The sequence below is a fragment of the Corvus hawaiiensis genome, chromosome 6 (genome assembly GCF_020740725.1).
Source record: "Corvus hawaiiensis isolate bCorHaw1 chromosome 6, bCorHaw1.pri.cur, whole genome shotgun sequence".
NCBI classification, from domain to species: Eukaryota; Metazoa; Chordata; class Aves; order Passeriformes; family Corvidae; genus Corvus; species Corvus hawaiiensis.
The window spans coordinates 63998836-64012413 of NC_063218.1; the positions used below are offsets into that span (position 1 = coordinate 63998836).

A 13578-nucleotide genomic window follows, 5' to 3' on the forward strand; every position below is an offset into this window, starting at 1 on the left:
AGTTACACCCTACACGCAGAACAAGCATTTAAGGTAATCAGCCTGCAACCAATGTAAAGTCACAAGATGTTCTTCTTTAGATTCTTTTAGCAAACAAAAAGCTCAGTGTATGAAATTTAAAGTAGCTCATGCTGTCGCTTTTGCTGACATTTAAATGGGCCACGAAAAATGAACATAAAATTCCTTCTCTTACATTATTTTTATAAATTACCTTTTCTTTCAGTGTAGCAACTCTTTCTGTGAGATCACTGATGGCTGTTTTCTGCTCAACATTCTCCACTTCATACACACCGCATTTCTTTAAGGCTTCATTCAGCTTATTAAAAGTAGAAGTTCATGTGATAGAAATACATAGAATTCTATTAAAATTGTGCTGTTACAAGTGATAATATAGACTTTACACAACAGTGAAGTTTATACTTTCAAATTAATAAACAATAACTTACCACTCCAATAAAATGTAAATACATTCATGCAAAGCTGTGTTGGGTCTAAGAACTCCTTACACCAAACTTAATGCAAAGCAATTAAATGAACAAAACTGTAAAGACTGAGCAAAAACTTTCAGACTGGGAAAACAGCAGTATTTCTGCTGGGACACAAATAGAAAGTTATGGTTAAAGCTCATCAGTTCTAACAAGTGAAATACTAACTATAAGTTTAACTTACTTTCTGCTCAGCATGCACAAACTTTTCACCAAGCTCTTTGTTCAAAACATCCTTTTCTTGAAGCAGTTTCCTCAAAGTTTCAATTTGTTCCAGCTTTTCTGTCGTGCTCACCAGTTTTTGTTCTCTTTCTCCAAGTGAGTTTTCAAGGAAACTATTTCTGTCACTTAATCTAAGAAGAAAATATAGATTTAGACATTTTGAAAACAAAGCTTGCGTTACGTTTCCTAAACTTACTAGCCCCAAACTAAGAGAATCACTATTTTTACACTTTCCACTTAAACTTCCAAGTATAAAAATAACACAACTGCAAACAGAAACATGAGTCAATTAATTGTCTTTTCAAGTGTTTTAAGAGATTATACTCCTCATTAGAAGTTGTAGTTTAAAGCAAAGAAAGCCAGTGGTGTGTGGAGTTGTAAAGAACCTTCATTTTACCCTTTAAGCTGCTCATTCAAGCCAGAGATCAGAATTTGATGCTTTTCCACATCTCGCATTTGTTGGTTTCGCAGTTGGGTGAGTTGTGTTTGCAAACGTTCATTTTCATTCTGCAACAAAGCAATGATAAAGAGCATTATCACACTCAGAGAAGCACGAGAGAACTGGAGAAGAAAGGAAGCAAGCTTCGTTCACACAGCTTTTTGGGGTTTTTAAACACAGTACAGATCTCCTACTCTAGTCAGAACCACTGCACCAACTCAAAAATAAAACGACAAAAAAAAAAAAAAAAAGAAAAAAGAAAAAAAGTTGTACAACAGCAACCAAAAACCAAAAGCAAAACACATCCAGAATCAACAGCAAGTAGGACAAACATGGCAAACTTGTCACCATTCATGAAAAGAAGGTGGCATTTTGGAGGAGGCAGAACACACCTGCACCGCCCTCAATAGCTGCCCTTCTTCCTCTACACCAAACGTTACCTGTATTGAAAGGCTTTGTTACAAGAGTCTCAATAATTAATGTAAGCTTGTCTCTCATCTTAAAACCAGTCATTCTTTTTTTACACTTATGCAATTTAACAGATAAAGAACTAAGAGTAATGCACCAAGAGTTTGAGCACATGATCAGTTGTGTCACTTAGTGAAAATACAATTCACGAATTATCACAGTAATTTGTCTGTCAGAAAATACTAAAAATAATTTTTCCTTTGAAAAGAACTTGACTGCTCTTTGTGGGGCCTTCATGGAATGGTTTTAAAATATAAATATATGTCTAGCTAATAGAATAGTTCAGATTGCATGTGTGTATATATATATAAAAAATTATTAATCATTTTTCTATACAGAATTTCTTTTTTATAAATGAGCAGATATATATAGATATAGATATATATATATATGAGAAATATTAAATATACACATACCCAGAAAAAAAACCCGAGGGATGTAAGAAGAGGGAGACTTAAGCCAGTCGTAACCAAAACCTAATTCTGGACCTTCCGGCAACGACCTCCACAAAGAATTATGAAAATCATGTTGTCTTTTACTATGTTTCTAACTCAAATAAAGCTTAATCCTAATCATGATTCTCCACGTGCTGAACAAAAGCAACAGGCTTCCACCTCAGAGCATAATATAGGATGTGCACACTCTCTGACAACAGAATTAGTGAGTGTAAATTGGGCTGCCACCATTTTTTGTCAGCTGCAAATTGATGGTTTTGGCTTACTGTAGGCTACGATAGAAAGAACATAAACTGAGAATGATTCTGTTGTATCATCAGGTTTACACAGCTCCAAAGCTCACCTGGAGAGCCTCCATTCTACCTTGAAGCTGGAATCTGTCTTCCAAATCCTGACAACGCTCTTCCAGAAAAAGTATTTGTTCCTGCAGTTGGTTTCTTTCCAATTCCAACTCTTCAACCACACTCCGTAAACCTACTCAGGTCAAAGAAGAAAAATTCTCTCAAGACAAGTCTACCAAAATTCCTGAAGTCTAGAAATGGTTGCAGCTCCTTATTCAAAGCTCTCATGAGTGTTGGGCACAATCAGATCTCACCCATTTTCTAGTGGAAATATCCAAGCCACTACATCCCCAAAATTTAGATGGCAAAAGTAGTCTTTAATGCTGGAAAACCAAAATAAAGTTGCAGAGCTCAAGAACTCAGAGGATCTGGCAGAAATATTCTAATACTGAGCCACCACTATTGTGGCTCAACCAATAGTGTTGCTCATGTTACATTAACCACAAGTTTATCAGGTACTTGCAGGATCGTATCTTAAGTAATTATTAATAAACTGATCTGGACTGACAATTTGTAAGAGCCTATTCCACCTTAACAATAAAACGTAGTTGCCATCTTTACCACTGATATAAAAACATCAGCATTAAAAACTGAGAACTGTATTTTTAAATTAAACAGCAATGGAATGGAATTCGGGTTTGCAACATAACCGTGATATAAACTGGAAACACATTCAAAGGAACAAGACTCATAACTTAAAAAAACCCCACATGATCTTGCCACATGGGATACTTGATGGGCATCAAAGCTCATCCAATTCCAGTGCTCAGCCATATTTATGCTGTACTTGTGAGCCAGAACTAGGCAGTTCATCCAGCACGCACATGCTCAGAAATGAAAAGGAAGAAAACACAAGCCAAAAAAATCCAACAAAGATTAGAATACACCACAAATGGGCTGTTAGCTGAATTTGAAAACAAAAATAGACACAAAATGCAGATGCCGTGTGCATGCTTTAATCAACTGTCTAGTCGCTATCACACCTGCATTAGGTGAAGGGTACTCTGGCCACCAACCTCCCATGTTTTCTCCTTCAGCTGAGTCAGTGCTATCCAAGGTGACATTCAGTTCTTGGAAGCATTGTTTGCCATCGAAGGGGAATTCTTCCTACACACAAAACATGAGAAGGAAGTTTAAATTAAAGAAGGAAGCAAGCAGGGGTAAGATAATTCTGCCACTAAAACCACAGTGTCAATCAAAAATCCCAAAATTCAGCATGTGATTCAGGTGACCAAATGCAACTATGTGGGATTGCTGTAGACTAGAATGGCCTGCCCAGCTCCCAGCTATTACTTCCAGAAAAGCCACATCTCCCACAGGTTTTTTAAGGTATCTGCCAGCCTTTAAAAACACCCTCAGCCATCTGAGAAGCCAATGGATAACTGTATTTGGATACCTTAATCAGTCCCCTGATTTCTACAGCTAAGAGTGCTCTGAAGTATCACTTTACTAATTATATTCTTCCAATGGTCTGCTAATGTGAAAATTACATCCTAATTCTTACAAAAGTTACCATTTTTTCATGCAAGGTTCAGCACTACCTACCTAGAAGTCCACCTGAATGAAGTGGCACTAATTATTCCATAAAGCTCCACCAGCAAATAGATTTGTGAAGATTTTATTGAAGCCAAAAACGGCCTTAACATCTGAAGCACGCACATGGCTTCAGGCATGGGAATTACTCCAGAGAGAAGCTTGTGATTTTTCAGTGGAAAGAAATAAGAGAGAGGTGCGATGCCATTGGAACTTCTCATCTTCTGGCTATGTACATGATCATTAAATTTATCAATGTTTTCAGTTCCAGTCTATGTTCTTAAGCTCCTAATGTTTTAAAGACTAAAGTACCACACAAATAACCGTACTTTCCATATTTTTATTAGCAGACAGGTAAAATTTAACTCACATCTCTTTGAACCCACCTGCAGCTTCCTGCTGGTCTGACTGCCTTTTCTTCTTGCCTGCTGCAGCCTGCCCATTCCTTGAACTGTGGCCAGTTCCTCCTCCAGCTCCTGCTGCCCTGAGACTATGGCTGGATCGGAGCAGCCAGGAAAGAACCAGTCATCCTCGATCAGTTTTGTGCCACAGGAAAGCATTTACATTTACATCAGACACTACTACATGAAAAGAGACCAGGGACAGGGTGAAGTCCCTATGAATGACTGACAGGAACAAGATTAAAGATTAAAATCCACTGCATTCACCTTGTGATTTCCCTCCAACATTGCTATGTGGAACATAAAGTCTGAGTATCTCACTAAGAAGAAGGAAACTGAAGTCTAACTTCACTTCTTCATCAGCTCTAGAGGAAGACTTTATACAGGAGAGTGGGAAGGGTGAGGTTATACTATACTAAGAAGAAAAGCCAATCAATTAAAATGCCAAATTACATCTCAATTCAATTTACTAGTTTCAAATATACCTAATTTGTATGATGAAAACACAGCTTTTTCAGCTGATGCCTTTTTAATCTCAACAATCCCATTCATTTTTATAAAACCTTTAATTTTAGTACGAGCTCTCAAGCCAGATCATTTGAGGAAGTCACAAGCACGTGTTACAATGCAAACTGGCACCAAACCATCTTATCATAAATTAGTAACATCATTCTTTTCAAGACAAATACAGAATCACTAGTAAATACACACACTGAATAAACTGAGAATATGAGTGCTTAGGTGTGCATCCTGTTCATTGTTAGAAATGATTTGTCATCTGAAGTGCATTCCCATCTGTTTTGTGATACGACAGGACACGTTTGGGGTAAAGATTAGGAAACAACACGTGCCATGCAAAGCAGACAAAACAGCACAGCCAGGGAAAGGGAGGGAAAGTAAAGGTGGCTCCATACTTTAATTGAGAGTTACATTAATTGGATAATTACAAATTTGGCTTCCAGCTTAATCACATGAATCCACAGTTGTCCTCACAGCACACAAAATCCAAAAAACTGATGTCGATGCATCTGTGAGGTCAACACCAGGAACGACCTGGAGATTCAGCCCTACAGGGAATGCTCTGCTTTCATCTGAGTTGGCCAAGGATTACTTATACCACAGATTTCCTTAACTCACAATTCTGTAGCACCTGCTAGATTTAAATTCTTCCTATAATATTTCAAAATTACACACCTAATGTCTTGTCAGAAAAGATTAGTGGGGAAAAAAGATAAAGGAAAAAATAATGACCCTTTTCAAGTGGGACTGATAAACCGGACTATACTTCTGATTTCAATTACACTTTAGCTTCTTGCACTGTCATTTTATCAGTGTTTTACACACCTTTGTGTATTTTCTAGATTCTACTTTTTTTTTTTTATCATTATACATACTTTTTCAAGGCTGTAAAATAAATGCCAAATTTTGATGACAGGTCTTAAACCTCTGCTCACAGGAACTGCCAGTTAAGGGGTTCAAAGAATAGGATTTATTCCAGGTAAAAATTTAACCCCTTCTCTGACACTGTCATGTAGGAACCCAATATATTCAGGCTCCTAAGTATCTGATAATGAAAAAAACAGTGAAATTACCATGGTCACAAGAAAAATGGAATTATAGAAATTGGGGCTTTAGAATGATTTAGCACACTCAGACAAGTGTTGAAACACCTCTAGTTAAATTGAGCATTGCTTAAATAACAATTACTAAATAAATACATTTTCTAATGTTTTACAGTAGCTTAGGAAGCTTTTCATTTGCAATTATCTAACACAAAAACCTGAAAAATCTCCCAGGACACCTTTTTTCCAGATACACACTGCATATAAACTGACTATGATGTGCCTGTATTTCCTTGTGTCACTCTTCATGCTACATATTACTTACATTGGTAAGTAATATTGGTAGCTAATACTAATGCATGCAAAGTTCAGCAATTTATGGAATGGATGGAATATCATTTTTTTTTAAATACTACGGAATTTCAGGTAGCACTAAGAATGAATTTGATTCTTACTTAGTCACAACCACTTGTGGCAAGCCAAGAAATTTGTCTCTAGATCAAGTTACAACACAAATATGGAGTCAGCTGTTACTACAGTGAAAAATGAAGATGATTTCATTAATATAAAAGAAGAAACAGGTATTGCAAGGCAGGAGAAACTCAAGTTAAAACCCAGCACTTGTTACATGTATTGCTAAAAACCACAAACCATCAATGGCAGACCTTACAAGGTACTGTTGGCAATTTTCTCCACAAGAAGCAAGAGCAGGAGAAATCGGCAACAGTACATTCCAAGGGGCCATTGCTGCAGGAACCTGCATGCACAAAACTGATGGGAAACTGTTCTCCCTGGCTGCCCAAATCACAGTGGAGGGTAGGAGTGGAGGGGGAAGGGACGCTCAGGGCTCACCAGGTGGAACGGCAGGAAAAAAAGAAACAGAAAGGTCATGCTATTCCCAAGGGGAAAAAAATGCAAAATTAAACCTGGACTGAGGGAGAGGAAATTTTGTAAGTGTTATTAATATTGCACGTGGCTCAGTGGCCAGCACAGATGAGCTAACAGGTAGATTTAATGAAGGGGTATTATTCCCTTTCAATCCCAAAGCATAAATCCTTTGAAAAGAAGAGACGTGATCCTTAGAACATTTCTGTGCTTACACACTGAACTTTCAAATGGATCATGGAAATGCAAAATAATTCAATCGCAGATTGAAAAGAGAAGACTCCAATTAACTAACTGGATTAATTATGATGGTAGGTCCTGTCCATTAAAATTTGCCATTATTCCTCACACAGTTAACTAAGGGGACAAAAATTGTAACTTAGTCCAGATGGCATGGAAAGAGCAGTAAAAACCATCTGAAATTTAACCAGACTTTTATAACTTTTAACAGAAGCTACTTCAGTTTCTCATCAGCTGATTAATTAATAATTTAGCAAGCTATAAAACCTGACATTACTTGAAATGCTATTTTCTGTAGGTAATCTGGTATTTTTAACCACCTCCAAGCCACTTAGCATTATTCAGCTGGCTTATACAAGTGGCACCTACTAACAGATCACTAAATACCCTAAACAGAATTAATGAGGAATTTCCTAAAGAGAAACTGCATGTCAGGTACATTTTGCTTAAGCACCATCTTCATTCCTCTAATTCAAACCAACAGTACAGTCCCCCACACCTTCACCAGTTGCTCTAGGCAGACAGCTTTAATATTTCAATGGGGAACATTTATCATTGATAAAATATGGCTTTTTATCTTTTTTATCATTTTTCATATGCAGAAATAAGCCTTTCAAGCAGTCTTACAGAACAGCAGCTCAAATGGCAAACAGAACAGCACATCTACTTATAAAAATTATATAAAACAAGATGAATGTATGAAAAACAAACTCGAGGGAATAGGAAAAAGCAGAAATTGCAAATTTCAGCAATTTCACTACCTATACATATTTTAAGACCACAGGAATGAGTTGTGGTGGTGTGCTATCAATTCGGTCTGAAGCACAGCAGACACACACAGATCTATAAAAACAGGATTGTTGTATTGGAAATGAAACAATTCACCTTCTCTCTCCTCCTCAATCTGAGCCATTCTCAAGGCCATGGCAGACTTCTCTTCTCGGACTTGGTCCCGGGACTCCTCTGACTCTGGGATATTTTCCTGCCATTCCAAGAGCTGACTCTGCAGTTCATCCACACTACCTGATTCACTGGCCTAACAAGAGAAATTCTGCATTAAAATATATTTACCACACCCCTCTGCAAATGTAAATACGTTGTAAGTTGGCAAACCATCATAATTCACCACTTTCCATAAATAAAAATCTATGAAATTGGTAAGTGCAGATTGTAAATATTGTAGATTATGTGAAAAACAATCCCCACGACTTCATAAAATATTACAAATACTTTGTCTACAAAATAACAACCACACTTTGATGACTCATGTTTAACATAGTTAAATAAATAGCAAACTGCTTGGAAAAATGTAATTTAAAGTGTGTGCATGGTAGGTAGAAATAAATCTTTATAATTCAAAACCTGTCATCTTGTTCTCCAACTGAACAGCCACTGACAATTCCACCTATCAGTAAATTAATTCTCAGCTCCAAAGTCCAGCTGACACACTTTTCAAAGTCTAATTAGCACCATTAATCAGTAAGTCATGCAAACCAATTTTCAAGTCAACCTGTGAAGCTGCTCTCTTTGTAACTTGGTCGAGATCAGCCTGCAGCTTCCTCTGCTGCTCTTCATAGAGCTCCAGCTTTTTCAGCAGTTCTTCTACAAAAACATAATACATTTGGTTCGTGAGGACACAAATAATTTATTTTTGTCTCTTTACTTCCGAATCATCTGCAAAAGACTTCCTTTTACCATTCTGAGTTCTGATTTCATGCAATGACTGCAGTTTTGACTGTAGTTCCTCATTTTCCACTTTTAATTCTGACACACGATTGTTTAAGGCAGATACATCACTGTTCTTTGAGGAAAACTGAAAGAAAACACAGTTATGGAGGTGTCAAACACAGTAAAATCCCAGCAAAGTCAATGCAACCTTTTTTTCTTATTCTTTAGTAGTATCTAGAATAGCTGTTTTTCTAATACTTAAAGTGCAGTACAGCAGCTCATCTCTAACAAATTTGTACTATTTTTTATTTAAACAACATCTTGTATCAGCACTTTATGTCCATTGCATTTTCATACATTAATTCATAAAGTAAACTATTTTAATATTCTATTTACTCCCCAGTTTACTTTTTCCCAATCAAATCTCCAAGCACAGCAGTTGGAGAAAGTCACAGAGTATTAAACATAAAGCTACACATACATTTTTCAGTTCATCCTCCAGCTGTTTGATTCTTGATTTGGACCAAGCCTTCATTTTCAAAAACTTGGCTTCAGATTTGCTGGCCTCTTCTGTTTTCAATTTCACTTGGACTGAGAAACAAGAAGCAGGAATTATTGAAAACCTTGGAAAGATTACTAATACAAGCCTTGTGTTCAATTTCTTTAGCATTTGGAAGTTACACAGTTACACAAGACAACAGCATTTACAGAAAAACATAAGAATTAGAAACACAGTGAGAAATTCATAGTTCATGTGATTATCTTGGTGATCCTCTAACCCTCATTATTATAGTACTTGATCACTTTAATTAGTGTGGCAATAACATTCCATCAAATTTCACGTAGTTCCAATTGCAACGGGTATTAAATTGGCTCAAAATACAAAAAAGTCTGGGGCAAAGAAACCTTTAATATTGTCAGTGACAACTGTTTAGACAGGATACCTTCCAAATCTTCCATCTTCTCTTTGGCTATAGATTCCAGATCTTTGACTTCTTTGGAGTTACTCTGTCCACCACCACTCAATTCTGCCACCTGTTTCTGAAGCTGAACCAGGGCCTGATCTTTCTCTTGCAGCTCAGTTTCGTGTTTCTCTTGAATTTCATGCAGTTCAGCATCGTATTTCTCCTTAACTTTTGTCATTTCGAGCTCATGTTTCTCCATCATGTCTCTTAATTGGGCTCTCATTACATGTTTCTCAGCATCCAGTTTAGACTGGAGGTTTTCTTTTTCAGACAGAAGATGTTTCAGGTTTTCATTAATCTCCTGTTAAAAAAAAAACCAGCAGCACAAAAAACATTTATAATTTTAATGCAAAGTGGTTTTCCTACCACTGTCAAACATTATGGCACTTCTTACTTTCAGTTGCTGGTCCTTGGCATCCAGCTCTTTTTGCAAGACGTCAATCACCTGTGTCCTTCCCAGCATGACTTCTTCCTTTTCATGGAGCTTCTGTTTCAAGGCCTTTAGCAGCTACCAAAAATAAGAAGTTAAATAATCAAGCAATCTATAGAAGACTTATTTTTATTCTCCCAAGCAGACATTTGAACTGTGTCACAGAGTTTAGTAATTACATGATTCCCAATTCAAGCTGCTGAGTTTCCAGAGCAACGTACCTGCTCTAGGTCAGCACTCGCATCAGATTTAGCAGCTAATCTAAAAAGCTCCTGCTCATGTTTTTCTCTCTGTGCTTCCAGCTCCTTCTCCTTCTCCTGAATAATATTTTGAAACATACGTACCTAAAAGCACAAAGAAAATAAATACGAAACGAGTCCATAAACTATAGTAAAACCACACTGAACTGTCTAATTAAAGGTACAGCAAGGTAACGGATTCCAAATTAAGCCTGAATCTTACTTCCAGTAACAGAAAATGCATTAATTAGTCAGTTATGTTCATTCCTAGCAAGTTTCTATCAATCAAGCCCAAACAGCAGTCTCCTCCTCAAACACCTGTATTCTACTTCCAACGTGGTTTGTAGCTCTCTGACCATTTTCATAAGAACTAGAAGTAACTTTCAGAACCCTGCATTTACTTACATTTTCCATATATGTAGCTTCTTTTCCTTGGAAACGCTCTCTTTCCTTGTTTTGAATATTTTTCAGACTCTCGATCTGTTCCTGGAACAAGCTGCATTTTTCTTCACTGTCTCCCACCTTCTTGGTAAGGTTCTGCACCAGAATCTCCATGCTTTGCAGTGATGACTCTTTAGCTGCCAGCTGCTTCTTTACAATGCAAACCAAAAGACAATTAGCAGAAAAATGATACGGCAATCATGAAGCCTTTCCCTGGTAGGGACAAAATAATGAAGTAAATACACATAAATTAAGATAGTAAAGAATTTTTATTCACATGAATTAACTGTGTTTCAGAGAGGGGCTGACCACATAACACATCAGAATTCACGGGTTCCTTGAAAACTCCACAGAGATTTTATAATTGAGCTGCTAATATACCTTCAGTTCTTCATTGGGCAGGAATATCTCATTGACAGCATCACTGGATCCACAGGCCACCTGCAAATCCCTGATGTAAGCATCCCTTTCAGCCAGCTTCTTCTCCTTCTCCACCAGCATGGCATCCATGTCAGCCCCGCGGCTGCGCTGGGCCTCCAGCTCAGCATCCTGAAGGTGAAAAGGCAAAATTGTTTGTGGTCTGTACTTCCATCTCCAGCACAGAAGAATGGTTTGCATCATTTCCTTACTGCCTGTGTTAGAGTACTCCAAAAATTACAGTCAGATGTATAACTGGTTCTGTTTGAAGTGTAATCTTTGTTTACTGGACCTTTCCCTCTGAAATTCTGCAGCATTCCCATTCCTGCCACCCTCCCCAGAGAAGTTATGTCCACGAAACACCACAACATGAACTCAGCCCTTGCCTACATTTATTCCTGTTATGCCCTACTTTTTCAATGAGAAAAATTGAAGCAAACCAGTCTTTTTGTTCAAAATGCAAGATTTAAATACAACATTGACCCACGGAGCTCATCTTTGTGTATCCTATTCCATTTATCCAGGATTCACTGCTCACTGAAGGCACAATGACAGAATTCCCACTGCCCTTGCTGAGGCTTAACATATCAATTCCTCCGCACAAAACTCCCAGAAGAGCTGTTCAGCAGCACAGAATTAAATACCCATTTAAATAAATATATTCCAACACAATCCTACACCACAAAGGTGAAAAGTCACATCATACAAAACACCACCTTCTTCTGTAACTCTTCATTCTTCTGTGTGATCTGGGATTCCAGCTCTTCAATTCTCCTTCTCAGCACTAATATTTTCCCTCGATTTGCTGCAGCATTTTCCTGGTCTCCATCTTTTGATGCCTACAAAAACAGGGAGGTTTGCATTCCATGAACAGGTAAGTCCTGGATTCTGTACCTCTACGTAGTCAGATAATATTGGTGAAAAAGCAGACTTTACTCATAGATTGTGTTTCAGTTGTCATATATTTTATATTCCATGTAGAAGACGGCACAGAATTTGTATTAAGCTTATAAAAGTCTTTGTATTTAAATTATTCATGATAATTACTGCTAAAAAGTGGACTGGATGTGCTGCAAGGAGATTCACTTCCTCTAGCAATTGAAACTCATAATCTGGCAAATGTAGTCCATATAACTCCAAGGGAAAACAGGACTATTGGGGGAAAACATGTAAAGTAAACCATTCCTAAGAATGTTTTTAATCAGAATTTCCACAGGTGTAATTGCTGTTTTATAGAAATTATCTGCCATTATCACAAATCAAGTGCAATTGCTAAGCACATGTTTTATTAGCCAAAAAAAAATCAGAAAAATACATTTTTACTGCACATTTTTGAGGACAACTGGGCACTGCAACAAATGGATAATTACTGTTTCCTTTCAGCACAGCTTTTAAATACAAATTGCCTTGAAAAACTAAAGCCTCACTAAAGTTATTTTATTTTAGAAGCTGTATGAAGTCCTACCCTGAAGAAATACTTGCACAACTGTGTTACTACAAACACATCTGAGACTCTCTTGTTAACAGTAAAACACCTGTCACTTTCCAACACTGCATTTACATTTTGCTAATAAGGACAGCTTTACATATCCTAAAGAACAAGACAGGTTTTGTTTTCATTTCTTCTCCAAACCTTATCTGCCTGAATTCACGTGTGTCAAAACTTCGCGCTGCTACTAGGATGAAGGAGTGAGAACTTTTTTACTAAAACAATTTGAAGGGAATGTGCAATTTTCTGATTTCTATTGAAAAATAAAAGAATTTAATAGAAACACAGATGAACTGACAGCACCCACACAGTCTACCCCAATCCTAACCTGACTCAACTCAAAATCTGAATTTCCCCATTGAGTCCAGCATGGAAAACTGCCTACAGCACCTCAGAAATTGTATCTGCTTTAAAATGTGAGGACACCTTACCTTTTTTGGTTCTGCTTTGGCCTCTGAGCCTCCTGCCGCTGGTAACTGCTTCTTAAGTTCTTCCAGCTGCGAGGTTAATGATGCAACCTTGGCTTTGTTCTGCAGCTTCAGCTTGGCAAGTTTGGCATCAGCAGATTCCTTCTCCTCCTACAAACACCAAAGTCATGACAGACTAAATTAGCTACAGGGACAACTGCCTGCTTCGATTCTTCCATTAAAAGAAAAAAAGAGAGAGGGAGTAACCTGAAGTGATTAACAAAAAACATCTTCCCTGAAAAGACATTACAATGTTTCATTTTCATTATTTAATTTTTCTTTTCTTTATTTAAACTTTCTGCACATGGTGGTTATTACTGTACAGAATTTAAAGCCTTATGATATAAATTTCCCTATTTTTTTTCATAGCAATACAAATTCTAGGCTTGATTTTTTAGTGAGAATGACTTATTTTTTTATTAAAAAATACA

At 37.2% G+C, this 13578-nt stretch overlaps 1 protein-coding gene across 5 annotated transcripts in view; it reads right to left on the reverse strand.

Moving 5' to 3' along the window:
- LOC125326909 (golgin subfamily B member 1-like) overlaps nucleotides 1-13578 on the reverse strand; it is a 34193-nt gene that overhangs the window by 16979 nt on the left and 3636 nt on the right. For 2 of the 5 annotated variants that reach the window (XM_048305550.1, XM_048305548.1), the window contains exons 4-20: nucleotides 13112-13258; nucleotides 11908-12030; nucleotides 11156-11323; nucleotides 10739-10924; nucleotides 10316-10438; nucleotides 10059-10172; nucleotides 9644-9965; nucleotides 9181-9290; nucleotides 8727-8844; nucleotides 8542-8633; nucleotides 7917-8067; nucleotides 4330-4439; nucleotides 3394-3517; nucleotides 2413-2543; nucleotides 1105-1214; nucleotides 670-838; nucleotides 212-316 (exon numbers count right to left, since the gene is read on the reverse strand). In XM_048305550.1, coding sequence (XP_048161507.1) covers nucleotides 212-316; nucleotides 670-838; nucleotides 1105-1214; nucleotides 2413-2543; nucleotides 3394-3517; nucleotides 4330-4439; nucleotides 7917-8067; nucleotides 8542-8633; nucleotides 8727-8844; nucleotides 9181-9290; nucleotides 9644-9965; nucleotides 10059-10172; nucleotides 10316-10438; nucleotides 10739-10924; nucleotides 11156-11323; nucleotides 11908-12030; nucleotides 13112-13258 — 2403 coding nt within the window. Of the gene's footprint in view, nucleotides 1-211; nucleotides 317-669; nucleotides 839-1104; nucleotides 1215-2412; nucleotides 2544-3393; nucleotides 3518-4329; nucleotides 4484-7915; nucleotides 8068-8541; nucleotides 8634-8726; nucleotides 8845-9180; nucleotides 9291-9643; nucleotides 9966-10058; nucleotides 10173-10315; nucleotides 10439-10738; nucleotides 10925-11155; nucleotides 11324-11907; nucleotides 12031-13111; nucleotides 13259-13578 lie in introns of all 5 variants that reach the window. The other 3 variants (XM_048305549.1, XM_048305546.1, XM_048305547.1) reach the window with 2 other exon arrangements.